The following is a 27,602-nucleotide window of genomic DNA, read 5'->3' as shown; positions in this document are numbered from 1 at the left end:
TTTTTTTATTAGGCAGAGTTAGACAGTCAGAGAGAGAGAGACAGAGAGAAAGGTCTTCCTTCCGCTGGTTTACTCCCCAAATGGCCACTGCAGCTGGTGCGCTGCACCGATCCAAAGCCAGGAGCCAGGTGCTTCTTCCTGGTCTCCCATGTGGGTGCAGGGCCCAAGCACTGGCCATCCTCCACTGCCTTCCCAGGCCACAGCAGAGAGCTGGAGTGGAAGAGGAGCAACTGGGACTAGAACCCAGCACCCATATGGGATGGCGGCACTGCAGACAGAGAATTAACCAAGCGAGCCATGGCGCCTACCCGGTTCTGTGAGTCTTAGATCTTGGCGAGGAGAGCTTGCCCAAGGCCACCTGGCCAGTCAGGGGTGGGGACAACATCCACGCTTGGGGCCAGCTAAATCCAGAGACTGGTTAGTAGCCACTCACTCTGCCTTATTTTTTGGATGATTTTATGTATTTCTCTTCATAGAGCAGCCTTTATCATCATCACGCCCTCCCTCGTTCTAATTATCCCTCTTTAAACCGCTCCCAGCTTTCCTGTGTCTTTATTAGGTTGTATTAACCAGAACTGTGTGCAGCAGTCACATGCAGATGGCCTGTGATTATGAGAGGGGATGATGTTTTGCTTCCAAAGCTCCCCCTTTAAAATATTTAAAATTTTTTTCTTTGAGAGGCAGAAATGGAGAAACTGAGAGCTCCCATCCCCTGGTTCACTTCTCAAATGCCTCCACTGGGTGCAACTGGGCCAAACTTGATGACAGCAGCTGGGAACTCAATCCAGGTCTCCTAACTGGGTGTCAGGGACCCAACCACTTGGGTCATCCCTGCTGTCTCCCAGACTGTGCATTGGCAGGAAGCTGGAGTCAGGAGCTAGGGGAGGGCATCAGACTCAGGCACTCTGATGTGGGATGTGACCGTCTTAATCACTAGGCCAAATACTGCCCCATCTGTCCAGACAGCTTTGTGATACCATTTCAAGTTTCCTAGACTCAGGGGCTGTAGGTGACCACTTAGGTCAGCCTCTGTTCAATACCAGAGCCATTTTCAGCCCTCATTTCTGACTTGGGGCCCGTCATCTTTTACTAGTAGTTTGAATTATTTTAACCTCCTGAGTAGTGGGTCCAGCCTGCAGCTTTCTGCCCTGTTGCCTGGGCCTTGGAGAGCCTCTGAGGTTTATTCTCTTTCCGTTTGCCATTTCTGTCTCTAAGAGGGCTTGGGGCCACCAGCAGACAGGAGGACTTGGCTGAACCCTCCCCTTTCTGGGATGTGAAGTGAGTTGGGTGAGAGATTGGCCCTGGAGGCCTGAACTGTTTAGAGTTCTCTGTGGAAAGGAACAGCCAGTTTCTAGGTCAAGTGGCTGCACCTTGGGCGTCAGGGCGAGGTTCCTTCCTCCCCACCTCCCTACCTCCCTTCCTTTCTTCCTTTTAACGCTTGTATGTTTTGGCCCTGCCTGGCTTCTGCTTTGCACTTGCTCTGCTCACAGTGTGGTGCTTCCCTCTGCATAGCTCCCTTCCCAGTTTTGAAAGACCCAGGCCTCTGAAGCAGCCTCTTTGGTTTTCCTGGCGACATAAGACCTTGTGTTTCCCCAGATGCACACTCTGTGTCGGTCAGTTCTGTTTGTCAGATAGTGAGGCGATCCTTCGAGTAAATTAAACCTCTCCACTCTCTGGGAGTATCCAGATTCAGGGACCACCTGGCTTTCTGACAGGTGGCTGTAAAAACTACTGGGCGGAGTGAATCAGAGGTTTCTCGTAAACTCGACATCTAGAGCCTGCTGTAGAGGAACTGTGGCTGCAGCTGCTTGCAGCCCCGACTCGGTGTTTTGGTTCGGTGCGTTCTAGGGTGTTCACTTGCATGGCAGCAGGAAGAACGTTTTCCAGGCAAATGACCATTGTTTGTTGTGGGTAAATCCTTCCAATGCCAAAAATATTAAATTCTGTGGTTACCTCTCTACCGAGGGCTCGAACCGTGTTAGGAAACCTGGCTGAGAGACCTTGGGCCGTGATCTGCCCAGTTAACAAAGAGCAATGGAGCCCCGGTTCTTTGCCAGGCTTTCTTGGCTTTCATAATTTCATTTGTGAAAAGACTTTCTGGATTCTTTCCATTGAGGATGCTTGATATTTGACAATTCTTCCTCAGATATCCTCAGACAGTTCACATCTGTCATCCAGTTTCAGTCATTAGCTAATTTCAAACTCATTAAGAGAAACTGGATCAGGAGGAGGAAACAACATTGAGCTAATTTGACTGCAGTTATAGTGGAGCATTGTGGGTTAGTGGATAAGGTCAGAGGAGGAAATAAATGTTTGCAGAGGTATCTAATGATCAAAAAGTCATCAACTTTGCTCCTTCTCAATTTTAGAATGTGTTTGGCTGTGTATTGGCTGTAATTGCAAATGGATGCAAGTAACTGGAAGCCCCAAGGCAGTGGCTTATCAAATAGGTGTTTGTGTGTCCTCCTGTCCCTTTGATGGATAGACAGACAGACAGACACACACACACGCAGCATCGAGGTAGGTGGTCTAGATTCTGTACAGTAGAAGTCATCGTTGTCTCAGGCTGGGAAGACTCCACTAATGTCTCATGGCCAGAACGAGGCACCTGGCCTCCCCAGGCCAATCAGTGGCCAAAGAGAGTGATGTGGCCATGCCTAGTTTAGATCAGTGTGCCTGCTGGTGCTGGGGCAGGGGCCTGGCTCCTTATGTGAATCCACTGAGGTTTTGTTAGCAGGAGAGAAGGGGCATGGCCAGGCAATCTTTTGCATAGATGGGGCCAACCTAAAAGTGTAAGATGTCAGCATAGTTGTAACAGGAAATAGCCAGCTATTCGGTGATGTTTATTTTACCTAAGATTCCTGTCACTGATTGGTACAGTTCCCTTTCATGTATTATTTCTTATTATCCCAGCATAGGAAAGCTTGTCTGTTAACATTCTGTACATGAAAACTTAAAATCATTTACATATGGTCATTCATATTGTAAAACATGTGTGTGTAATTTCTAATGAATTTTACAGTAGGAATGGTTGTATATTTTTCCATACACCTCAAAGATACAAATTTCCATATCTTTTTAATAAAGACTCAAGAAAGAAATGAAGTCCGTAAGACTAGAATGTTTGCCGCATAGCAAAGGAAGTGAACACTTAACCCTGACCCAGCATTCCACTCTATCAGGAGGCCTGTGGCCATCAGCACACACCACTGCATACCACTGCGGTGAGGGATGTGAATGTGATGGGGAAAAGATGGTGGCAAGCGATAAAAATAATGAGTCAAACTTAAGCCTAATGATAGGTTATTTTCTCTCACACTTAATTATATAACAGAGATTTTTTTTCTCCTTATGATCAAAATAGCCTACTATTTATCATACTGCCATTAACGGTTTAATTACTAGTGGCTAAGGACGGTGATTTGCGGGAACCTAAAATTATGGCTAATCTCTGAGAAGAAAAAAAGTAATTTAGTGCTCAGATAAGATAAATATGTTCTCATGTTGATTTCATGAATAAAGCAATGTTTAATGTGGTAGGCATCTAATATCTAAGAGTCACAGCAGTAAAATATGGTATTTGGCGAGAACTTTACTTAACATGTTTGTGTCTGGTTGTACCAGAGGTCAAATAATGCCCCTCAAATCAGTTTTGCATATGGCAAAACGTCCTTGGAACATTAGCATGTAACACCAGTATTAATCATGCCCTCCAAGAACCGGGGACTACATACAGTTCGCTTTTGGGTTCTAATTAGGAAGACCATGTAATTTATCATCTGAGTCGGGACACTCTTTCCAGCCTGAGTATTTACAGTCTTGGGTAGATAAACATGGCTTTATTACAGGGTGATATAAATTTAGCAAATTGCCTCCCTCCTCTTCAGGAGCGCCGAGTCCGCCTCCGCAGTTCTGAGATAGTGCAGCAGTTAGCGTGCCAGTGGGGTTGCATATCAGGTTGTTGTCCGGCACTCCTGATTTCTCTGTGGCTCATGTAGGGTCTTCCGGCAGAGGAACAATTCAGATTTCTCCCCAGGGGGAAGGGTGTGACTCATTTTACTCTTGACTGTGGGAGAAGAAATCAGCTCAGCTCAGCCTCTCTGGGCTGTCTCTGGCTGATCTGCCTGCCCTCAGCAGGGGCCATTCTGGAATGGTCTTCCACATGTGGCACCAGCTTTCTGGGTGGGTTCTACTCCTTTGCAGGGAGGGGAAGAGTGATCGGGAGGACTGTGGGTGCTCATAAGTTGGGTAGGCTTGATTTGGGAGAATTAATTATTGACAGGAGCCCGTCACAGCCACAGTTTAAGCCCCTTCCTCTAATCCAGCATGCATAGGTAGCAGTGCAGGTAGTGATCTCCATTTGGTTAATTTCTGCCTCTACTTAATTGCTTACATCTGCCCTGATGACTACTTGTTTTCTACCACAAGGTGGGCAGCTATGCTTCTGTTTGACCATAGGCTTAACTGTTAAGGTCAAGAGCTTAAAAGTAGCAGTAAGCTAGTGGAAGTGAGTGGTGCTTGCCGGAAGATTGGGCTGGACAGCCGGGCCCCCATGTCTGCAGCCCAGCACGCCTAGTGTTCACCACCAATGAAGTACCCTCTCCTGTCTGTAAGGCTGTCTTCCTCGCTAGGCCTCACCCCTTAGAGGTCTGGGAAGGAGAGCTCTTTATGTGACTGGTCTTGTCTGTAGCGTCATTGCACAATGGAGTGTTCACTTCTGAAAATGGACTTTAGCAAGTTCATTCTCTGTTCAAAAACAGCCATCTTAACCATAGTACTTCTTTCTCTTCTCATGCATATGCTTCTCCTTTTTAGATCCACTATAAAGAAGAGTATAAGAAGTCTAAGGACAAGTGCACATTTGTAACTGACACTCCAATGCTCAACCATGTAAGAAATATCAGCACTTTTATTTCTGAGGTAAGTTATCCAAAGCTCACAAAGTGGCTTGTATTTCCCTTTTGCTATTTATATGGAAAAGTCTGTATATTAGATAATATTTTAAAAATTATCACTGAATGTTAGTAATATCTATAGCATTATCTAATTCTGTTAATGGACTCATGTTGGTTTATTTTACTGTAGATGATTGTTTTAATACAGATAATGATTTGATTATTTGAGAGGCAGAGTGACAGAGAGGGACACACACACACACGCACACACACACAATCTTCCATCCACTGATTCACTCCCCAGATGCTCACAGTATCCAGGGCTGAACTAGCCAAAGCCAGGAGCCAGGAGCCAGGAACTCCATCCAAGTCTTCCATACAGATGGCAGGAACCAAGTACTTGGGCCATGATCTGCAGGAAACTGGACTGGAAGTGCAGAGTAGCCGAAAACTCAAACCAAGTGCTGTGACAGGGGATGTGAGTGCCCCAGGTGGCAGCGTGTAGTGTGCTATGCCATAACGTGAGACCCAAATGATATATTTTATTATGTACTGTATGTCTGTATTTTGACTCCAAGCCTTTGTTATTTATATAGAATTACTCCTGAAAAGGGCTATTTTTATTCAATAAATAGAAAACACTGGCAAAACCAGTTAATTTTAGAAGTTATGTTACTTTTCTTTCCTAGTTGGTTTAGTAGAGATAAACAATAGGATATCATTTTAAAATAAGTAATGCCTACCAGTTGATTCCATAAGGTGTGGTATCTTTGGCCAGCGCTGTGGGTCACTTGGCTAATCTTCCACCTGCGGCGCCGGCACCCCAGGTTCTAGTCCCAGTTGGGGCGCTGGATTCTGTCCAGGTTGCTCCTCTTCCAATCCAGCTCTCTGCTGTGGCCCGGGAGTGCAGTGGAAGATGGCCCAAGTGCTTGGGTCCTGCACCCACATGGGAGACCAGGAGAAGCACCTGGCTCCTGGCTTTGGATCAGCGCAGCGCGCCGGCCGCAGCGGCCATTGGGGGTGAACCAACGGAAGGAAGACCTTTCTCTCTTTCTCTCTCTCTCTCAGTCTAACTCTGCCTGTCAAAAAAAAAAAAAAAAAAAAAAGTGGTATCTTTAATTTAACAAAATTAATTAAATTATTTTTGAGTGGAATAAAATCGAGTTTGACAGAGATACCTGTTACAAAACCACAGAGTGAGAAATGCACTGGTTCATCATGTGGCTGAAAGTCACGTAGTCTCTCCTGGAGAGCACTTGCAGTTTATGTTGCGCTGTGAACCATGGTGCCAGCAGTGACTTCTGTGATGAGACACAGAGGCTGTGAATGGATCACGCAGAACAGAGGAGCTTGGAAAGAGAAGGAGTAAAATAGTGCTGTAAATGACTGACCTCTAGTGTTTCCCACACTGTATTGGGGAAAAATCAATGTAATGTTCTCTGTGGTATTTCTGCTAACATGGAAAAAAAATTTTTAAAAACCTTGAGGAAAATTACTACATTTCCTTTTATCAAGTACCCAAATCCCAAGAGTCCTGGGGACAGACGGCTTCCACAGCATCTGTGTTCAGTGACCCAGCCGAACTCTGAGAGGGGCATCAGGGACTCGTGCACGTGGCATGGAAGAGCATGACTGTGCGTTGGTCTTGAGACAGGGCAGACTGGGGTGGGAAGGTGCACACCCTGCCGAAGGCACCTGCCCTGGGGAGGAGGCCTGGGTAAGAAGGCTCAGCCTTTGCCTTCAGGGTCTAGACAGTGAATTCTTATTACTTGTATTTTCTGGGAACTACTTAAATGTCTCATTGCTGTCAGACTGCCCACTCATCAAACCTACAAAGCAGTCAGTACACACGCATAGACTGACTTTTAAAAGTCAGGGCCTGGGTTTAAAGAGAAAATTCATCATTATGTTCGTGGGAGTCTCGTTTCAAGCTTTCTCTGTGACCAACAGGACTCATTTCTGTATGTTCAGTAGATCCAGTATTTAAAATGAAAGTAATCTGCAGATTTTTAAATGAATTCTGTTTCTTTGTTAAGATTTATGTATTTATTTGAAAGGCAGAGTTACAAAGAAGAAGAAGCAGAGAGAGAGGTCTTCCATCCATTGATTCACTCCCTAAATGGCCGCAATGGCTGGAGCTGTGTTGATCAGGAGCCAGGAGCTTCTTCCAGGTCTCTCACACTGGTGCAGGGGCCCAAGGACCTGGGCAATTTTCCAGTGCTTTCCCAAGCCATAGCAGGGAGCTTGATCAGAAGTGGAGCAGCCAGAACTCGAACCAGCACCCATATGAGATGCCAGCACTGCAGATGGTGGCTTTACCTGCTGCTCCACAGCGCCGGCACCAAATTCTGTTTCTGAAGAAAGTTCTTTTTCTTTACTTTCCACATTCTTTTTTTTTTTTTTTAAGGAATGTTTATTTATTTCTCCCCCTTTTTTTCCCCTAGGCAAAATACAAAGGCACCACTAAGGCGGACCTTTCAAACTCCCTTTATAAACGGATGCCAGCCACAATCGACAGTGTCTTCGCGAGAGAAGTCACACAGCTGCAGAGTGAGGTAGGTGTGGCTGTTCTCAGTCTCTGTGTAATTACATAGGTCAAACGTGTAGCCTCACATAAGGTCTGTAGCATTTTACCAAAAGTTGTTTATCTTGGACATTAACCTCTGGCTGAGAATCAGCAGCAGCCGGTTCACACGCCGTCAAGAGTTGCTGATGAAATCGTGGAAAATGAAGAGCATGTGCAAGTTTCTGTCCATGCCGTGTGGCTGTTTTCTGAGTTCGCTATTTATCGAGCAGATTGCATCCAGGGTGCATGGATGAAATCTTCATAGCAAATATTAAACTGACATCAGGTTGAATGTGTAACCCCTAAGTGGAGGGCACTTCATTAGCTCGTTACAAGTTACATGGACAGCTGCTGATGGGGTCGGTATCCAGAGGTCTGTGTCCCCTCACTGTTGGACAGGTGCTCCGGGGTCTCCTCTGCTATGGACACTCTGATGGTTGTTACTTTATTAACCTGTTACTTGGCTCATTGAATCCCATGAGAGCAGTGACCTGTCTGCTTCTGGGGTTGGAACAGTCCCTGGCACACAGGAAGGATTGAGTAAATACTTGCAAGATGGGTTTTTGTTGGATTTTGTGGATTTCCTTCTAAGGGTGTGCTTCCTTTTACATAGTTTATGTTTTTCACACCACATTTTAGGTTGATAATAAAAATAGTCACCACATGGAAATGTTTATGTCAGATGCTGTTTGTGCATTTCATGTATATTAATGCCATCTATTCCTCACAACAAACTCATGAGGTATCCCCCATTCCATTGATGTGGAAACCAGACCAGAGGGCCTTTAAGATACCTGCCCCAAGCCACACAGCTAGTCAGTGGCAGAGGCAGTACACAGGCATGAGTTGTGTGGCTCTGGACTCTGGGTTCTTAACCACACACTACACTGCCTCTGTCCTACCATTTTAACTTCTCTTTTCTTATTAAATGATGTTACTTCTTTCTCCAGATTCCTTTTACTTTTTTAAAAATTTATTTGAAAGTCAAAGTTACACAGAGAGAAGGAAAGGCAGAGAGAGACAGAGAGGTCTTCCATCCACTGATTCACTCCCCGGATGGCTGCAATGGCCAGAGCTGTGCCGACCTAAAGCCAGGAGCCAGGAGCTTCTTCCAGGTCTCTCCCATGGGTGCAGGGGCCCAAGGACTTGGGCCATCTTCTTTTGCTTTCCCAGGCCATAGTAGAGAGCTGGATCGGAAGTGGAGCAGCTGGGACTCGAATCAGTGCCCATATGGGATGCCGGCACTGCAGGCAGTGGCCCCACGTGCTATGCCACAGTACTGTCCCTCCTTTTACTTTTAAGTAGAGGAAACATTGATAATTAAAATAGTCTGAGAAGACACCACTCTTAAATAATGCTGAGCATTGTTATCTTTTGTAGAACACCTTTAAGTACCTCATTACTACAAATTTAAATGTCTGTTATGTACCTTGGCCGTAAGCTAATTCAGCTGTGCAATGTGAAGCTGAAAGTATATGATGTCAAGGTTTTGCATGGCAGGCGGTGACTAATGTACCCCTTGTTTTTCCTGACAACTACTGGTCACCTTGCCACTTGCTTCCACTATGGGCTACTTTACAAAGCCCATAATTTTTTAAGAAGATTTATTTACTTATTTGAAAGGCAGAGTCACACACACACACACACACACACACACAAAGAAGATCTTCCATCCACTGGTTCACTCCCCCCAAATGGCAGCAATGGCCAGAGCTAGTCCAGACCGCAGCCAGGAACCAGGAACTACTTCTGGGTCTCCCAAGTGGGTTCAGGGGCCCAAGCACTTGGGCCATTTTCTGCTTTCCCAGAGGCATTATCAGGGAGCTGGATCAGAAGTGGAACAGCCAGGTCTGGAACCGGCATCCAAACAGGATGCTGATGTCACAGACAGCAGCTTAATCCACAACAACACAACACTGGCCCGAAAGCACAAAATTATCACACATCACAGGCAACAATTTATGCATTAAAGAAAAAGAGAAGCAGCGTCTTATTTTCATACTTACGAGGGAATGGAAAATGTTCAGATATTTGCATCCTTTTTCTTTGGAAGTACTGAACGTTTCTCATGTTTTCATAGTGCAAACAGATTTATAGCACACAAATATGTATGGACAAGGTAGATTTAACTTTGAACAACAGTCCTTACAGGATGTTTTGTAAGCTATCCTTTCTTATGTCAGAATAGATCATCACTTACCGATCAACATGTGTTATACCACTGATAGTGGGCTCTCTTGGGGCTAGTACTATGGCTGGGTCTCCTGGCCCAGCCCTGGTCATTGTGGCCATTTGGGGAGTGAACCAGCTAGTGGAAAATCTCTCTCTCTCTCTCTGTCTCTGCTTCTCTTGCTCTGTAACTCTGCTTTCAAATAAATAAGTAAATCTTAAAAAAAAAAAAAAAAGAAAGAAAACAAAGAATGTGCTCTCAATCAGTAATGCTACCTCCTGCTGTTGTTAGTCTATGAACTAGCATTAGTAGGGAAAAACATGGATTCTGAGTAAGGTATTGCTTTCAAAGAGTCATTTGCATCATTCATACTGTTAAAATTGTGAATATTCAAAGAGTACTGGATAAGAGGCAAGAAAGTAGAGCTCTTTGACAATATCTGTGATAAATAAGTAAAGTTTTACTGTGTGCAGATAGTATCAGATTTATAGTAACCTGGAGAATGACATGGGTGCTAAAATTTCATGGCATTCTAGGTTCTGATGAAAAGTCTCCATGGGGCCGGCACTTGGTTATCCTCCGCCTGCGGCGCCAGCATCCCATATGGGCACCGGGTTGTAGTCCCGGTTGCTCTCTTCCAGTCCAGCTCTCTGCTGTGGCCCAGGAAGGCAGTGCTTGGGCTCCTGCACCCACATGGGAGACCAGGAGGAAGCACCTGGCTCCTAGTTTTGGATCGGCACAGGTCTGGCCGTGGCAGCCATTTGGGGAGTTAACCAATGGAAGGAAGACCTTTCTCTCTGTTTCTGTCTCTCACTGTCTATAATTCTACCTGTCAATAAATAAATAAATAAATTAAAATAAATTAAAAAAAGTCTCCTCAACTTTTGATAAACTATTCAGATCAACTATTCTCTTAAAATGAAATTGCAAATACTCTCCTATACTTAAATTGAAATTAGTGTGATAAGGTGACTTTAGCTAGATTAATACTTCCTTGTAGAAGGTGACTGACAAGAAAGGCCTTAAGAAGCCAGGCAAGAGGAGAGGGGAGGGAAAGGGGAAAGGCAGGAAGAATGGAATTTTTAGGAGGCCATTTTACTTGCTGTCCCCTATTAAAAACATAATAAACAAGCAACCCAAAGCTTCTGAGACTGAAATGAAAAACTCTACGGTGTCATAGGGGAGTCCTTCTCGTCAGGGCTGCCGTAGGCCAAGGGGAGCATTGGTGGCTCAGGTGTCACCCTGACAAGCTTCGTGGCGGTCTCTGTTTTTGTCTGCAGTGACCACAGGCTGCTGGTTCACCGGGTCAGAGGTGCAGATGCTAGACTTCTAACAGCGCAGTTGCGTGGAGAGTACTTAACGAAATACACTGCAAGTTAACCATACATGTACATCGGATACTAGCGCACCTCAAAAAGTTCATGAAGGTGGAATTAAAGAATAAGTTTATTTTAATGCAAGGAATTTTGACATCTCCGCATATGAGAAGTCTTCAAAAAGTTCATGGGAAATGTATATTTTAAAAATTATGCATGGATTTCAAAATTTTTTTAAACCAAAAAAAAATCACCTTTTAGTTCTATTTTACATAAACTTTTTGAAGTTCTGTCATATACACATGCAAATACCCAAGGGTCTAATCTATAAGAAAATGGTATCCATTGCCTGTGTAAATATCTTTGTATGAGTGTATACTGCAAGTGCCCTCCACTCCTTAGGTGTCTGGTACCACTGTAGTCTGAGTTCCCCTACAGTATTCATCTGGGGAAATGCCACACTCCCATGACAAATCTTAAGAAATCAAATTTATCAGAAATTTATTAGCTTGACATAATTTTCCATTAGCTACTTCAAGGTAGAAAATTAATATGATAAATTAAAGTTCAGCTGCCTCCAATTTGATGTAATCTTAATTCTAAAGTGGTACTTAGGAGAAGCTATAAATAAAATGACTACTTTAATGCTACAAGTAGAAAATTACATAGCCTTTTTAAGAAAGAGTGCTTTGTAAAATTGCACTTGATGATTTGCTAGCTCTATGATAACCTATAAAAGGATCTGCTGCATTGGTTATGTTTGTAAAGGCACAAGTAAGATAGTTGGTCTAAAACAAATAAATCAGACACGCATCAAAAAGGACAAAGGCATATGCTAGCTGTTTTGATTTCAGAAGGAAGATGTCTCACAGAAGTTTGCCTGTTGCTTTGAAGACTTGCCACACATTACGTTCCCTCTTCTTTCCACAAAATGATGTTAAAAATATAATGAAACGGAGACTGAACTTTCCCAGCTTGAATGATGGTTCTTTTTTTTTCTACATTTTAAAATGTTTATTAATATAAAGAGAAGAAATTTAATGTATTTCACAGGCACAATTCTAAGAAGATAACCATATGCACTCCCTCCCTCCCTCCCTCCCTTCTTCCCTCAATCCCACTCCTTCCTTTTCTTTAATTTTTGAAAATAAAACATAATTTCAGTCCACTTTATAATCACAGGTTTAATGCACCACTCACTAACCATAATATACAGTAAGTAAAAAGAATAAAGACCACAGTTCCACAGGCATATAGACAAGGGTGAAAAACAATAATCAGATCATAAGATGTCCATTTTATTCCTATATATTTTTTGTATTCTGTATTAACTACTGCATACTTCTGCATACATAGATCCCATTTGCCCAACACCATTTATCAAATAGATTCTCCTTTCTCCAGGGAGTGATGTTAGCTTGTTTGTCAAAGATTAGTTGCTTACAGCTTATACTGCATGGATTAATTTTTGAGGTTTCTATTTCTGTTACTTTTTTGTACATGTCTTTTTTTGCCGATACCAGGTTGTTTTGATTATAACTGCCCTATGGTATGTCTTGAAATCTAGTATTATGAGGCGCCTGGCTTTGTTTTTGTTGTACAAGATTACTTTAGCTATTTAGGGTCTCTTGTGTTTCTATATGAATTTTAGCATTTTTTTCTAGATCTGAGAAGAATGACCTTGGTATTTTGATTGGGATTGCATTGAATCCGCATTGCTTTGGGTAATGTGGACATTTTGATGATATTAATTCTTCCAATCCACAAACATGGAAGAAAAAAATCTTTCATTTTCTGTGTGTATATTGTTTCTTTCTTTAATGTTTTGTAATTTCATTGTAGAGATCTTTCATCTCCTTGGTTAAATTTATTCAAAGGTATTTACATTTTCTTATAGCTCTTGTGAATGGTACTGATCTTAGAAGTTCTTTCTCAGCTATGGCATTATCTGTGTATATTGATTTTTGTGTGTTGATTTTATATCCTGCAAGTTTACCAAACTCTCTTGTGAGCTCCAATAGTCTGTTAGTAGAGTCTTTTGGTTTCCCTATATATAGGATCATGTCATTTGAAAACAGGGATAATTTGACTTCCTCATTTCCAGTTTGTATCCTTTTCATTTCTTTTTCTTGCTAATGGCTCTGGCTAAAACTTTCAGAACATAAAGGAATGACAGTTCTTAAAGGCATTCCTGTTTAACATAAACAATTGGAAATTTACAGATATGTTAATCAGAATTTGAAATCTTGATGGACTAAACTGATGGACAGTTTAACAAGGTGAATTATACCTGGAATAATGTGAGGTGCTGTAGTGGAGTCCAGGTTTTCAACCAAAATGCAGGATTGTTTGTGGGAACATGGCTGAGCAACAGGATTTAAGAGCATTTGTTGATAGAAATCTCAACGTAGCCATCCAAGTGAACCTGTTGTGACCTATGGATGCATTGATAGCATTTGGCAGGTCGGAGGTGAGAACCTGGATTAGATGAAACAATTTAATCAGCACTGCTCTGGCCATTGTGGGCACCTGAAGGAAGGAATGGATAGTAAAATGGATTTAGGTTGAAGAGAGCATCTGGAGTATTCAGGACCCAACACCTCCATCCATGTAGACAGTCTGGAGGAATAGATACCATTATGGCTTCCTTCCTCACTGGAAGCTCAGCCCTGTTAATCAGGGGCTGTTTCCATATGGCCACATAGGTGCGGCCATGGGGAGGCAGACTGGGGTTTGATTCATGGAAGAACGTTCAGTTGGAGCTTTCAGAATATAGAGAGTTGTGTGAAAAACTGGGAGGGGAGTGCTAGGGGATTGTAGCATTGCTAGTTGTACTAGATTCTGAGTTTCAGTGAAGGGACAGTTATGTTGTTGGCTGAAAGTTCTTGGATAGGGGAAATTTCCCAAAATTGTAAGTGTGATCAGAGCTACATGAATAGAAGTGAAGATTTCACCGTTTGACCAAGGACATGTAGAAAGAAGCAACAGGGTTAGAATTAGGAGTCTAAACTGAAGCACTCAGATGAAACCGTTATGTACCTTATCTTGAGACAGATTTAGACAAATTTACCTATACTATCACTGGCAGTATCTAGCAAGACACTGCAGTGTAACAGGTAAGAACTTAATGTACCTCTCGCTGGAATCACCCATTCTCTGCACTGTTTAAGGTTGCCTACAGGCAGAAGCATGATGCCGCCAAAGGAAGTTCAGATTATGCCCACATGAAGGAGCCACCGGAGGTCCGACACGCCATGGAGGTCAACAAACACCAGAGTAACGTAAGGAAGCTCACTCCTGATGACTTTCTTGGAAACTGTAGTAAATTCATGTTAAGGCTTTTGGTTATTTTGTTGAAATTTAAATATAATGGCATTCGTGGTCAAAGAGGACTTTTAACATTTCTCATTAGAGGTAGATCTGAATCATTCTGTTGCCAATCATTTAAACCTAGTAGAATGCCTTCAAATTCCCAGGCATTTTGGGAAATGGAAAAAAATCAATTAATTAATTAATTTGAAAGGCAGAGTGACAGTAGTGGGAGCGGAGAGATCTCTTATTCACTGGTCTACTCTCCAAATAGTCCCAATAACTGGGGCTGTGCCAGGCTGAAGCCAGGAGCCTGGAACTCCATCCTCATCTCCCACATGGGTGTCAGGAGCCCAGGTGCTTGGGGGCATTTCTGCTGCTTTCTCAAGTATATCAGCAGGAAGCTAGATGGAGAGTGGAGCTCCAGTATGGGATGCTGGATGCAGCATCTGCACCAAGACATGGGAAATTGTGTTTTGTACAAGACAAGTGTGGATTATTTGCACATTTGATGAGTAATATTTTCAGAACTTCTTGACTTGATGCAGAAGCTCATGGTTTCCACTCTAGACTCAAGAAGCCCTGGAAGAAAGAGCATTAGAAATTAATGACCCACAAAAGGATCATTTCAGAAATACCAGGTAGATTCTACCCCATTGCTGTGCCTTTAGAGTGTTTGTGGGGAGCAAATTTGTCAAACTTAAGACCTCTGGGGCCAAGAGAGAGGAGTTAGCCTGGAGAATATGAATTTCTTCTTGGGTTGTAAGTTACCAAGTCCGTGCAGACTTTCATGCCTTTCTCAATTACCAGCACGTCCTGGCGGCCCAGAAGAACAGTTTCTGTAGGGGAAGCTTCCTTGCATCCTCAGCAGGAATTCCCTGCTTTCCAAAAGGAGTGTCTGAGCTGCTCGTCCACTTCTCCCTGAGCTCGAATCAGTTCAGATAAAGGGTCTGGCCTGCTTGGATCATGAAGCTCTCTTTCTTGGAAAAAGTCAAACATCTTTGCCACCTGCCACTGCCTGTCCACCAGTGAGTTCTCCTCCTGGATACTGAGTGCTTGCTGCCTCTGGACCCCAAGCCCAGCTGGGCACTGTGTCTTTGTGGGGTGGCCACAGTTATTTGGTGTTAAATTGCAATGGGTCAATCAATGTCTAAGTTAAAACAGACTGAGAGTTTACATTGTATCCCAGATCTATGTACTTATCCTAATACCAAAGCACTTTTCTAAGATGGTTTGGGACTGACAATGATATCACTATTCTCTGGGCTGTTTTAGGGAAAGGCTTTGTGAGTGTTGTTTGCTTACAGAATGACTGTAATAATCGCAGTGACCATCACTACTGAGCGCAGCCATGCACCAGGAACTGTGCCAAGACGTTGATCATTTCCAGTTCTCACAGAAGCCCTGTCCCGACTCCCATTTTGTAGATGAGGAAAATACGGCGAAGGAGTCAGACTCCTGAGTGTGCTCTTGCTGTTACCCCTCCACCCCCGCTCTTAAAGGTCACTGGCGATTTGTCAAGATGTTAAATGGAAGGTTTGAAATGGGGAGCAAAAGAGGTTATCATCAGAATTCAGATGCACTGCAGGAAAGAACAACCACGGCACCCGGAGTTCCCTCTGTTTTGATGCTGAACAGACTTTGAATCCATAAAAAAGCGGGTGGGTTAGAAGGTGGGCTGGTGGGCTGGGGTGGGGGCTGGGGCTATGTGGATCCCAGGAGGCCCTTTCCAACTCTATAATTCAATGAAATTCAAATACAGAAGTTCCTTATCATAGAACTCGGCTTATTATTTTAACTCTGCCTTTTCTTTTAAAAGGTCTTTGATTGAGGGATTGAGGGAATAGAGTACAAAGCCCTTTTCTCCTCCATTCAATACTGTGTACTTATGGGAGAAAGATGTGTTTACTTTTACTCCTCTGCCGACATGGCTCAACCTTTACATGCAAAGTTTGTACATATAATAGGATTTAGAAAGTGTTTAAGACTATTTACTCAGATTTAAAGTGAGAAGGATATTTGTATTCTACCTGTGAAGTAGTTGGTATTCCCCTGGAGGCAGGCCACTTAGAATAATACATTTGTTGTCTTTACAATATGAAATTTAAACACAGGTCTGGCAAGCCGCAAGGAGAGCTAGGACTTGTTTCCGTGGATGAAGCGACAGACTCTCCGTAAAAGACAAAATCCTGTCCTGCTGAAAACCCCAGCCCAGTGAAATTCATTGTAGGGAGCTTAGAAACAGAGTTCCCTTGTCCTGCTGTGAAATACACTTTGCACTGTGGCTGTACAGGACATTTTAATTTAAAATATGAACGTGTCATCACAGGTGAATCTGATTTACCTACAAACGATGAGAGGCAACATCGTAGGATTTTAATATTTCTGCCACGGCCAAGTTAGCTTTCTAGGATCTGCAGGAGAACCAAGAAACTTGGACAGTTGTGGTTCAGAGCTTTTAACTTTTGTCTCCTTACAAACCTTTTATGAGACGGGTCATCATGGGCCAAAGGAGTGATTTTCCTTCATAATCTTCCTCTCCCTTACACCTGCAGTGCTGGGAGTAAATAGAAGATAATGCGTGGGAGAGTATTCTTGGTAACTGTCCAGCTGGGTTCCCACCTGTGGATAACTGAGTGCCAGTCTAACCTGGTGTGTGTGTGTGTGTGTGTGTGTGTGTGTGTGTGTGAAGATTTATTTATTTATTTGAAAGGCAGAGTTACAAAGAGAGAGGAAAAGGCAGAGAGAGAGAGAGAGAGAGAGAGAGAGCGCGATCTTCCATCCTCTGGTTTCACTTCCCAAATGGCCTCAGCAGCTTGGAGCCAGGAGCTTCATCCAGATCTCACACATGGGTGCAGGGGCGCAAGCACTTGGGCCATCTTCTGCCACTCTCCCAGGCACATTAGCAGGGAGCTGGCTTGGAAGCAGAGCAGCGGGACTGACTGGCACCCATATGGGATGCTGGCACCACAGGCAGCAGCTTAACCCACTGTGCCACAGTGCTGGCCTCTCCTATTGTGTCTTTTGTTGTTGTTGTTTAAATATTTTATTTATATATTTAAGAGGCAGAGTTAGGGAGAAAGGGAGAGACAGAGAGAAAGGTCTTCCATGTGCTAGTTTACTCCCCGAATGGCCACAATGGCTGGAGCTAGGCCCATCCAAAGCTCCTGCCTTCTAGGTCTCCCTTGTCAGTGCAGGAATCCAAGTACTTGGACTATCTTCCACTGCTTACCCAGGCCATAAGCCGAGAGCTGGATCTGAAGAGGAGCAGCTGGGACATGAACCAGCATCCCTATGGGTTGCTGGTGTGGCAGGCAGAGGCTTAGGCTATTAGGCCACAGTGCCGCCCTCTCTTATTGTGTCTTTAGGGATGTACCCTTGCCAGTGTTCTGGAGACTGTTCTCTTGGATAGCCCCAAATTTAATGATCCCCAAAGAAGAAAACAGTAATTTCTCAGAATGCCCCCCATGAGAGCATATGTAAAGAATTTGGAGTCAAATGATGCTTAAAATGCTTGCTTTGCCCATGTTGCCTTCCTGATCTTGGGAGCGCTGCTTCAAATTGCTAAGTCTCAGTTCTCTCATCTGTAAATGGAGACGATGTTATCTACTTCACAGGGCTCTCACAAGTGTTAAATGAGCGAATGGATGTAGAGAGCTGTGCAGAAGAATCATGCCATGAAATATTAGGCCTTTTGGTCCACCTCCAGATTTTATAGGCTGATCTAAGTTTAGGGAAACAATTAAAAGAGATTTGATTTAGGTCTGAAAGGCATATTCAAAAGGTCCCTGAACCTATCTTGTAGATACTATCATCAAAGAATGATTAAGATCAGCCAATCAAAATCCCTCTGCATCTTAAGAGACCTACTCTTGCCAAATGTCTCTAATGTAATTAGAGAAGCTGGAGATATTCTATCCTGTGACTTTCCCCTAAAGATGGGCTTGTAATGAAAATCCTGGTTACATTGTTAGTTCTCATCAATCTTACCAAAAACATGGTGTGCAATAGCTCTGAAGTGAGTGGGACAGATTTGAAGCTGGCAGCTCAAGTCTTATAAGTCATGTGGGCTGTACGGACATGGGACCGGATTGGAGAGGTCAGCTCTTCCAAAAATGCCACACTAGCAATCAATTCCATATGTATCAGAAACAAGTTTCCAGCTTGGGAAATTAGAGACTCAAATGTCCTTTGCAAGAATGATCTATGTTCTTTCTTAAAATTAATAAAAACTTATCAGTAGACAAAATTTCTATTCCATTAGAAAGTTTAAAAAAAAAAGAATACTTAAAGATAAATTAGTAAAATGATACTGGAAAAAACAATTTCCATTCCGTGTGGTTCCCCAGTGTGACTTAACAATAATGGTGCTTCAGGATTATAGGTAAAAATATATTAGTTTTTTGTTCATCTCTGTCACAGATTCATAAGTAATACCTGTTCTGCCTTCTTCACAAGATGGCAGTGGTGATAAAATTAAACCATGAATAACAAAGCTTTGATCAACTCTAATGTGATTGGTAAACAATGACAATAATGATACATTGTTCTAGATATAACTTTACTCCATTTTTTAAGAAGACAGAAACCTTTTCTGCCTTCTGAATAGAATCAGGCCTATGACCTTCAAAAAGCCTGTGGAAAATGCAATTAAAAGCTAAGTTGAATTTGGTGCAAAAAATTTTTGCACTCCATATACAGTTTTCTCAAAATAAGCATTTTCACTGAACTTTTTGAAGACCCCTCATGTTTAAAAGGGTAATATTCTCTTAATACTATTAAAATGAGCATAATTCGATAGAATCTCCAGGTGTGGGCATTGTGGTATGGCAGGTTAAGCAGCCACTTGGGATGCCTGCATCCCATATCACAGTGCCTGGATTTGAGTCCCACCTCTGCTTCTCATCCAGCTTCCTGCTAATGCACATCCAAGAAGGCCGCAGATCCCATGTTGGGGTGCTGGTTCAAGTCCCGGTTATTATGCTTCTGATCCTGCTCCCTGTTAATGTGCCTGGGAAGCAGTAGATGATGACTCAAGTACTTGAGTTCCTGCCCCCCACATGGGAGACCTGGGTGGGATTCCTGGCTCTAGGCTTCATCCTGGCCCAGCTCTGGCTGTTGTAGACATTTAGGGAATAAATCAGTGGTTAGAAGATCTCTCTCTCTCTCTCTCTCTCTGTTGTTTGCCTTTTAGATAAATAACTCAAAAAGTAAATCTTTTTTTTTAAAAGCTAGAATTTCCAGCCCTTGTGCTTATTTGATGATAGCCAGAAGGCTTTTCCAATGGAAGAGCTTATGATGATGACAAAAGATTTTCTTGATTGCGATTGAACCAGGCCTTCAATTTAAGGCTCTGTAGAAGTTACACTGCTCACTCTGTTCCACAGACTGAAAGGTTAAACTTCTTGTCTAGTTCTCCCTCCTCACCAAGAGCTGTGTTAACCTTCACCAGAGTAGCAAAAGCTGTAGATCAGGGCCAGCTGGCTTTGTTCTCTTTAAGGTCTGCCAGCCCCCACTGCCCTTGACCCCACAGGTGTGTGTGTGTCTGTGGCTCCCCGTGACGTGGTCATTCCTCAGCTCTCAATCCTCTCCTCTCCTAGCGTCTGACACTCACTTAAAGGACAGTCCTGGAGTTCATTAAGTCACCTACCACTGAGCCTCAAGTCATTGTTGTGTAAATATGAAAAGCTTGCTGGGAAGTCACCAGGAACCTTTTGACTGTGTCTGACTGTACCTGGAGAAGAATAAAGACATCGGTTTTATTTCTACTTTTAGAATCTTGCAAGTGCTTCTTTTATTAGCCAAGTCTAATCCCGCACTTTACGAAGAAGGGGGCCCTGGAGAATGTGGTTCCAGCCGTGCAAGGGAGTGCTGGTGTGGCCCGGCTGAGCACAGACAAGTCCCACACAACAGGAGTTTGGGGTAGGGGTTAACGAACTAATGCACCTGGGGCCTTTAGGTCAGTGCCTGCCACGTGGCACCCTCTGCATGCAGGTGAGAAACATGGGAGACGCATGGCTGTTAGGAAACAGAGGCCGAGAGATGGTGGGCACAGGACAAGCTGAGTTCAAAAGGCAGTAAAATGAGATGAAAATACAAGCTGGGGGCTAAAGTGAACGTGATAAGGAAGAAGTTTGAAGACAGACTCTGACAGAATTCAGATCTTTATTGGCGGCAATAAAGACACTTGATGCGTGGAATGGAGCTCCCCAGGCCTTGTGATGGGGTCCACCTGAAGACTGCAGCAGGCATCTGCCCGTGGTTAGCTCCAGTGAAAAAGCCCACTTTATGGGATTACGTAATTGGAAAACTTAAGCTCTGTTCAGATGTAACTGGATCCTGAGGCTTCCCAATGCCATCACGCCACCTCCCGAGTCCCGCCTCTGGGGCCTGCTTGCTTCTGCGTAGGGTTACCTTGGGACTGTGCATGGACCGAACCCGACACCTGATGTTTCCAAAGTGAAACCATCCTTGGCAGTACCTGCTCTCAGAGGAGAGGAGGACAGTGCTTCACCCCAGCCGCAGATCCTTCACGTGACTGTTTCTGCCTGGGTTGTGTCCGCCCCTTTAGCGCTGATCAGTTTCAAGTGCGTGTGGTATCCGACCAGCAGCCTCCACCAGCCGGCCACTCCTGTCCACGGGAAGGGAGGCTGCATGTGAGAGCCTGACCAGGTCACATGGGGTGAGGAGAGAGCAGTTTCCAAATAAAAAATGCTAGGCAGAAATAAAGCAACACATGTCTGCGACAGAGGGATAATTTAGGAAAATGACCCAGAGCTTAAGAAAGGACAAAAACGTCAATTGTGTGAATAAAGACACGAGGAAGACACCAGGCATTTAAAGTAGTAATTCTAGGCTTCTAGGTATTTTTGTGGAAGAAACCAGAATTGCTATTTGCAGATAAGCTTAATTATCGTTATCTACTGTTAAAAAGATAAAGCAGATCATCTCAGCATGAGATAAATGCATAAAACACGTTGTGTGGGACCTGTAGAAGAAAGCGGAGCTTCTGTCCCCTGCATATTTAGTGCATGGAGGAATGTAGTATCTTCTCTCAGGAAACCACGGGCATACTATTAAGATTTTTCCCTAGATCACTTTGTAGTAAGGGTACAACGCCCATGAACATTTTAGTTGTTTTCTTTGTAGAGTTTACTAAAATGATTCTAATTTTTTTTACCAAAAATAAGTTGTTAAACATTAAGAAAATATTCATAATAAATGAGTGATAAGAAAACTGTCTTAATGGGTATCAGCAGCAGTTTGAAAAATCCATAGCCATATGTTTAGGAAATGTATTGGTGAGGCAATCAACTTGTAATCCTTATAAGAGTAGATAATAAATGCTCTAAAAGGAGACCATTTTTAATGTTTTTTTTCTCCTCCCCCCCCCCCCTTTTCTTTGTTCTCTGTTGTGCTCTGAGGACAGAGTAGGGAAGAAAACGTTGAAGAAAATCACATAAAGTCTGTTACTGAACCTCAGGGTGAGGTTCAGGAATTTCTTCCTTCCTCTCTCCCTATTCAGAACAGTATGACATAAAACATCATACTGCCGTGAGAAGGCTGGAAAATGGAGACCAACCAGTGTTCCACTATCGTTGCGTTGAGGGTTGACTTCACACAAGGGTGCTTCAGAAAGCTCATGGACACTGTCTTTTTCTTTGTATAGGATTTATTTATTTTTATTTGAAAGGCCATTAGAAAGAGAGAGAGAAATCTTCCATCTGCTGGTTCACTCCCCAAATGACCCAGCGCCTGGATCTGGGCCAGGCCAAAGCCTGGAGACAGGAACTCCATCTGGGTCTCCCACTTGGGTGGCAGTGGCTCAGTTAGTCGGGCCATCTTCTGCTGCTTTCCCAGGCGTCTTAGTAGGGAGCTTGATCAGAAGTGCAACAGCCAGGACTCAAGCAGGAGCTCCAGTATGGGATGCCTGCATCACAGCTGGTGGCTGGACTCAGGGCCAGGAGGCCGGCCACAAGTCATACACTATCCTTCAATTTGCTTTTCCAAGAACTGTTTTAAGTACCTGCATATGTACAGTCACCCTTGATATCCGTGAACTCTGCACCTGCATATTCAGCCAATTGCAGGTGCAAAATATTTGGGAAAGAAATTGCTGCTGTACTAAACATGTACAGACTTTATTCCCTTATCATTTTGTTTATTGGAAAGTCAGAGTTAGAGAGATCTTCCACCCATTGGTTCACTCCCCAAATGGCCACAACATCCAGGGCTGGGCCAGGCAGAAGCTAGGAGCCAGAGCTTCAACTGGGTTTCCCAAGTGGGTGCAGGGGTGGAAGCAGTTGTCCCACTGGATACCGAGGGGGCATGGCCTGTACCTACCGTGGGTACCTAGACTCCAAACCTCTCTGCTGCATAGCATTTTGACTTTTCCTGGGTTCTGGTGGTTGGCAGAGAGGAGCACACAGCTGCCGCAGACCTGGGACACCTGTCAGAGGTGCTGCCTTCAAACCTAAGCATTGGCTCAGCTACAGAAGAGGAGTCACCCTCTGAGGAGACCATGCCACAGGGCCCCATAGATGCTCAGGTCCTTGCAGATGGGGAAACCGGGAGCTCCCCACTATGTAGTGTCCCCTAACATGAGCCCCTGGCCCAAGCAGCAACAGTCCCAAAAATCTGCCCGGTGCTCAGGCCCCTGCGCTTCTCTCCTGCGTGGCTCGGCGGTGTCCGCTTGCTTGAATTTGCAGCTCATGTCAATCTTAATATTTGTTTTGAGTCACATATGCCGGCCTCTAATTTGCAATTTACATGGATGATGGGGCCCTATTCAAAGCCCTGCTCCTGCCGCCTTTGTGCGTCCAGCTCTCTTCACGCAGCCATTAGGCTGAACACCATATAATTAGGTAACCCATGGAAAGCTTCGGTTTCTGAAAGGTTGCGGTTCTTTTCAAAAAGTAAGGGTTTCCATTTTTACCCTCATTCTTTTCTAAACAAAAAGACATTTCCCCCCTGTGGTTTTCATATGAATGTAGTAACTTAGAAACAGTTAGTCTTGTAGGCGGGTAATAATTTCGGTTTGTTTTCACCTGAGAGCTGGTTTTTGTTTACACAGCTTGGGCTTAACTCAGCGTAGGCTGGGATTGAGTTGCCATCATTTGCGGCTGAGTGTGTTGCTTTTTGAAGCCAATGAAATTGGCCGATTTTAAAATCCCCAATGATTGAAAATTCGTGCCGCAAAACAACTCAGCTCCCAGCTTATTTCTTATGTTTCTCTTACTACCTGTATGCACAAAACCTATCTGAAGTCACTTGGTTAAGGTAGAGCCCATGGAAATAGAAATACTGAAGAAAACAGATGTTCTGCTCTCAGTAGATTCATTGTGTTTAAACTGCATTCACTTGTCACACACATTCGTGAGTATAAAGAGAGTTTGGTGGTGAGGTGAATGCAAGCTTAGAAAAGAGTAAACAAAAGTGTGTGTGTGTGTGTGTGTCTGTGTATATATGCCTTATTGAAATAATATAATGCAAAGATTGCCTATTAAGGTATTAATGCATTATTATATCTTAGACCTGATAATTTTGAAACGAGTAAGCAAATGGAATTTCTTTTTACTTTGCAAGGTTGAAGGGCAAGTAACAGGATATATTCTAATACCTAGAATATTAATTCATAGCAATCAACTGGGGAATTCATTAACATCAGATTCTTGGATCACATTTACCAAAATTCTGTGGTAGATGAGTGTGGAAGGGCCTTAGGAATCTAAATTTTTAGTAAGTACTTCTCAGTGCCATAGCAGAAAGTTTGTAGATGATGTTAGAAATAGTTGTTTTGTACAAAATATAATTAATACCAGCATGCTTCAGTCCAAGTACCTGTGCTACTTCCAAGTCCAGCGATCTGCTACTGCACACCCTGGGAAGCAGCAGATGACAGCTCAAGTTCATAGGTCCTTGCCTCCTGGTTGAGGGACTCTGAGTTCTGGGCTCCTGGTTCCAGCCGGACCTAGCCCAGGCTATTGTGGGTATTTGGGGAGTGAACCAGCAGTTAGAAGATTTCTATGCCTTTCTCTTTATGTCTTTCAAATAAAATGGAAATAAATTGATTAATTAAAAATAAGAAATTGAGAAGTGAGCAGATTGGCGAGATGGTGACTTTTGGACATTGTAAAATTCAGTGCTGGTCTGTCCTCCCATTTGTCAGTTGAGTGTCTAAATGACCAATGTAATGTGTAGTGTACATTTAGCAGAATTTATAGTTTGTTATTTGAATCTCTACATTTTTGTCCTTTGGCTTGATTGTGTCTCATATGCATCAGAGGGAGAGTATTCTCAATGTGCTTGTTATCGTTTGGGAAGCTCGTGTCATCACAGTGACATTAGATGATGAAGCCATCAGTAGCTGCACATGAGCATTTGAAGAGTTCTGCTGGGAAGGAGAGAGTGAAAACAGGAGGGTCACAGAGCTGCACTCCCACCCTTCCCCGGAGAAGTGATCCTCAGTACTTGTGTGCTGGGGCTCGTCCTACGTCAGCTGAGGATTGACACTGAACGTTTTGATGAGGATATTCTGTGTGAAAATAAACACATGCAGTTAGATGCCAAGTCATACTAATAGAGTGATAAGCAAAAGCCATGAAGATTGGTTCTGCCCTGTTCTTGGTCTTTTACTTCTTAGATAGTATTTATCCAGTTCAAACACGTAATAATAATGAAATGCATGTGTAGTATAAGGAATTAATATATCCATACAGGTAATCGTTGTGCATGGAGTGGGTATTTGGCCTAGTGGTTAAGGTGTCAGTTAATATGGCTGCATCACATATCAGAGTACCCAGGTTTGAGTTCCAACTCTGAGTCCTGATTCTAGCTTCCTGCTAATACAGACCCTGGGAGACAGTGGAGATAGTTCAAGTACCTGCCACCCCGTGGGAGACCTCAGTTGAATTCCTAGTTCCCGGCATCAGGCCATTTTTAGGCATTTGAGGAGGGGAGGGATGAACCAGCAGGTGTAAGTTCTGTCTGTCTCTGTCTCTCTGCCTCCCAAATAAACAAATAAATGTTGTGTATAAAAAGCATAGACAACTTAAGGCGAGTAGGCTCTTGTCGCTCCCCCTCTTCGTGGAGGAGCAACACAGGACCCTGCGCTGTTCTTTCGTCTGCTCGGCCCTCCCCGGGTTTGCTGCTGGTTCTTCCCGGGTTGGCTACTATCCCTTCCACCTCCGTGGAAGGGCAGTTCCCCCTGGCCACATTCCCCACTTCCGCAGGGGAGTGGCACACTGCCGGCCGGCTCTCTCGGGGGCTGCACAGGTGTTCCCCTTAGATGTTCCCCTTAGATGTTCCTGGTGCATGCCGTCTCTCTCCTCCTTTATAGTCCTCCTCCGCCAATCCTAACTCGGCTGCCCACACGCCGAGTACGCTGCTCTCCTCCAATCAGGAGTAGGTCCTACAGTTTATTGGTTGAACTGGAGGCAGCTGCGTAGAAGCTGTTTTCTCCTCTCCCAGCGCCATATTGTGGGAGAGCAGATGCATAGAATAAGTCTTAATTCCAGTAACAATATAGTCCGAGTTGCTCCCCACAGTGGGAGAGCAGATGCATAGAATAAGTCTTAATTCCAGTAACAGTATAGTCCGAGTTGCTCCCCACAGATCCCCCTTTCTTTTTATTTTTTGGCGTTGATACGCGCCTGTCTTCGGTGTCCCGCGGCACACACTCTGCTCTGCTTGCTAGAGTTGCCACAGGTTCTTACAAGTCCTATCAATCAGGCAAACCGAATCCAGGTCCTCTCTTCGCCATGTTGTGAGGAGGTTTTTAGGCGCTGATGCGTGCCTGTGTTCGGTGCCCCGCAGCGCATGCTCTGCTCTGCCTGCAGGGGCTTACAAGCCCTAACAATCAGGCAAACCGAATCCAAGCCTTCTCATTGCCATATTGTGGGGAGGCTTATTGGTGTTGATTCGTGCCTATCTTCGGTGACCTGCAGCTCATACTCTGGTCGAGCTGCTTGCTGGTGCTTACCGCCTTAATCAGGCAGACCGAATCCAAGCTCTCTCATTGCCATGTTGTGGGGTGACTTATTGGTGTTGATAATGTGCCTGTCTTCGGTGACCTGCGGCGCATAAGCTGCTAGCCGCCCGCAGGTGCTCACCACTTCCCTAATCAGGCAGACCGAATCCAAGCTCTCACATTGCAGTGTTGTAGGGAGGCCTCTCTATTTCTCTATTTCTCTATCTCCGGGCATTCCTATTTCTCCCATTTTACTTCTATCTTCCAGCATTCCTATTTCTCTCCTTTTACTTCTAAACTTCTGTTTCTCTTATCCCTGCGGCTTCCCGGCGGCGCTCGCCCCGAGGCTGCTTCTCGGCACCACGCCCCGCAGCAGCTTCTCGGCACCTCGCCCCGCGGCAGCTTCACGGCTCTGCGCGGCTTCCCGGCGCCTCGCCCCGCCGGCGGGTTCCCGGCTCTGCGCGCACGCTCCGCGGTCTCCATGCACTTCGCGCCCGCACCACGGCCTCGCGCCAGCCCCGCGTTCCCCATCTATTCACGCCCCGTGCTCTCTCTGCACGCAGCGGCTTCCGCGAATGTTTCCGCCACCACCGGCATTCAGTCCAAGTTCCCCGGACTAACCTGGCGAATTTCAACCTGGCGGCCCACGTCTCTGCCTCTGGTTCCAGATCTTCGCCTCTTGCTCCCCGGGGTGACCTGAAGAATTCCAAGGTGGCTTATATCTCCGCCTCGGCCTGCACTCGCGGCCTCATCCCCCCTAACATTCCTCTCTACCCAGTATGTTTCCTTAAGTTTTCTTCCAACAATATTCCTCTCATTTCTCCTGGCTTCTCCCCACAGTCCGTATCCAAGTCTAAGTTTCTTACAGGTTTCACTTTCACTTTCAACCTGCAGTCCGTATCTGAGTCTAAGTTTCTTCTTGCTTTCACTTTAAATCCTAACTTCTTTCCCACAGTCCATATCCGAGTCTCTGCCTAGGCTTTCAATAGCTTCTTCCGGCACCTAGGCTCTTTGATAGTCTCTCTCTCCGGTATTTTCCACTTCTTCCCGTTTCTTCCCTCTTCTTCCCTCCTAGGTTTCCTATCCGTCCTAGGTTTCCTATCCGAGTCACGGCACCATTATGTCGCTCCCCCTCTTCGTGGAGGAATGACACTGAACCCTGCCTAGGCTTCATATCCGAGTCACGGCACCATTATGTCGCTCCCCCTCTTCGTGGAGGAGCAACACAGGACCCTGCACTGTTCTTTCGTCTGCTCGGCCCTCCCCGGGTTTGCTGCTGGTTCTTCCCGGGTTGGCTACTATCCCTTCCACCTCCGTGGAAGGGCAGTTCCCCCTGGCCACATTCCCCACTTCCGCAGGGGAGTGGCACACCGCCGGC

General features: G+C 44.6%; 1 protein-coding gene across 6 annotated transcripts in view; it reads left to right on the top strand.

The window, feature by feature from the left end:
• Positions 1–27,602, top strand: part of NEBL (nebulette) — a 403,673-nt gene that overhangs the window by 293,557 nt on the left and 82,514 nt on the right. For 3 of the 6 annotated variants that reach the window (XM_051821440.2, XM_002717405.5, XM_008268286.4), the window contains 3 exons: positions 4,816–4,920; positions 7,340–7,450; positions 14,118–14,228. The exons of 2 other annotated variants lie outside the window; for them this stretch is intronic. In XM_051821440.2, the coding sequence (XP_051677400.2) occupies positions 4,816–4,920; positions 7,340–7,450; positions 14,118–14,228 (327 nt within the window). Of the gene's footprint in view, positions 1–4,055; positions 4,183–4,815; positions 4,921–7,339; positions 7,451–14,117; positions 14,229–27,602 lie in introns of those variants that run through there. One more of the 6 variants, XM_070055472.1, reaches the window with a different exon arrangement.

Source organism: Oryctolagus cuniculus, chromosome 13, assembly GCF_964237555.1.
Source record: "Oryctolagus cuniculus chromosome 13, mOryCun1.1, whole genome shotgun sequence".
Lineage (NCBI taxonomy): Eukaryota > Metazoa > Chordata > Mammalia > Lagomorpha > Leporidae > Oryctolagus > Oryctolagus cuniculus.
The sequence above is the reverse complement of the archived record's forward strand: the minus strand, read 5'-3'. Positions and strand labels throughout refer to the sequence as shown.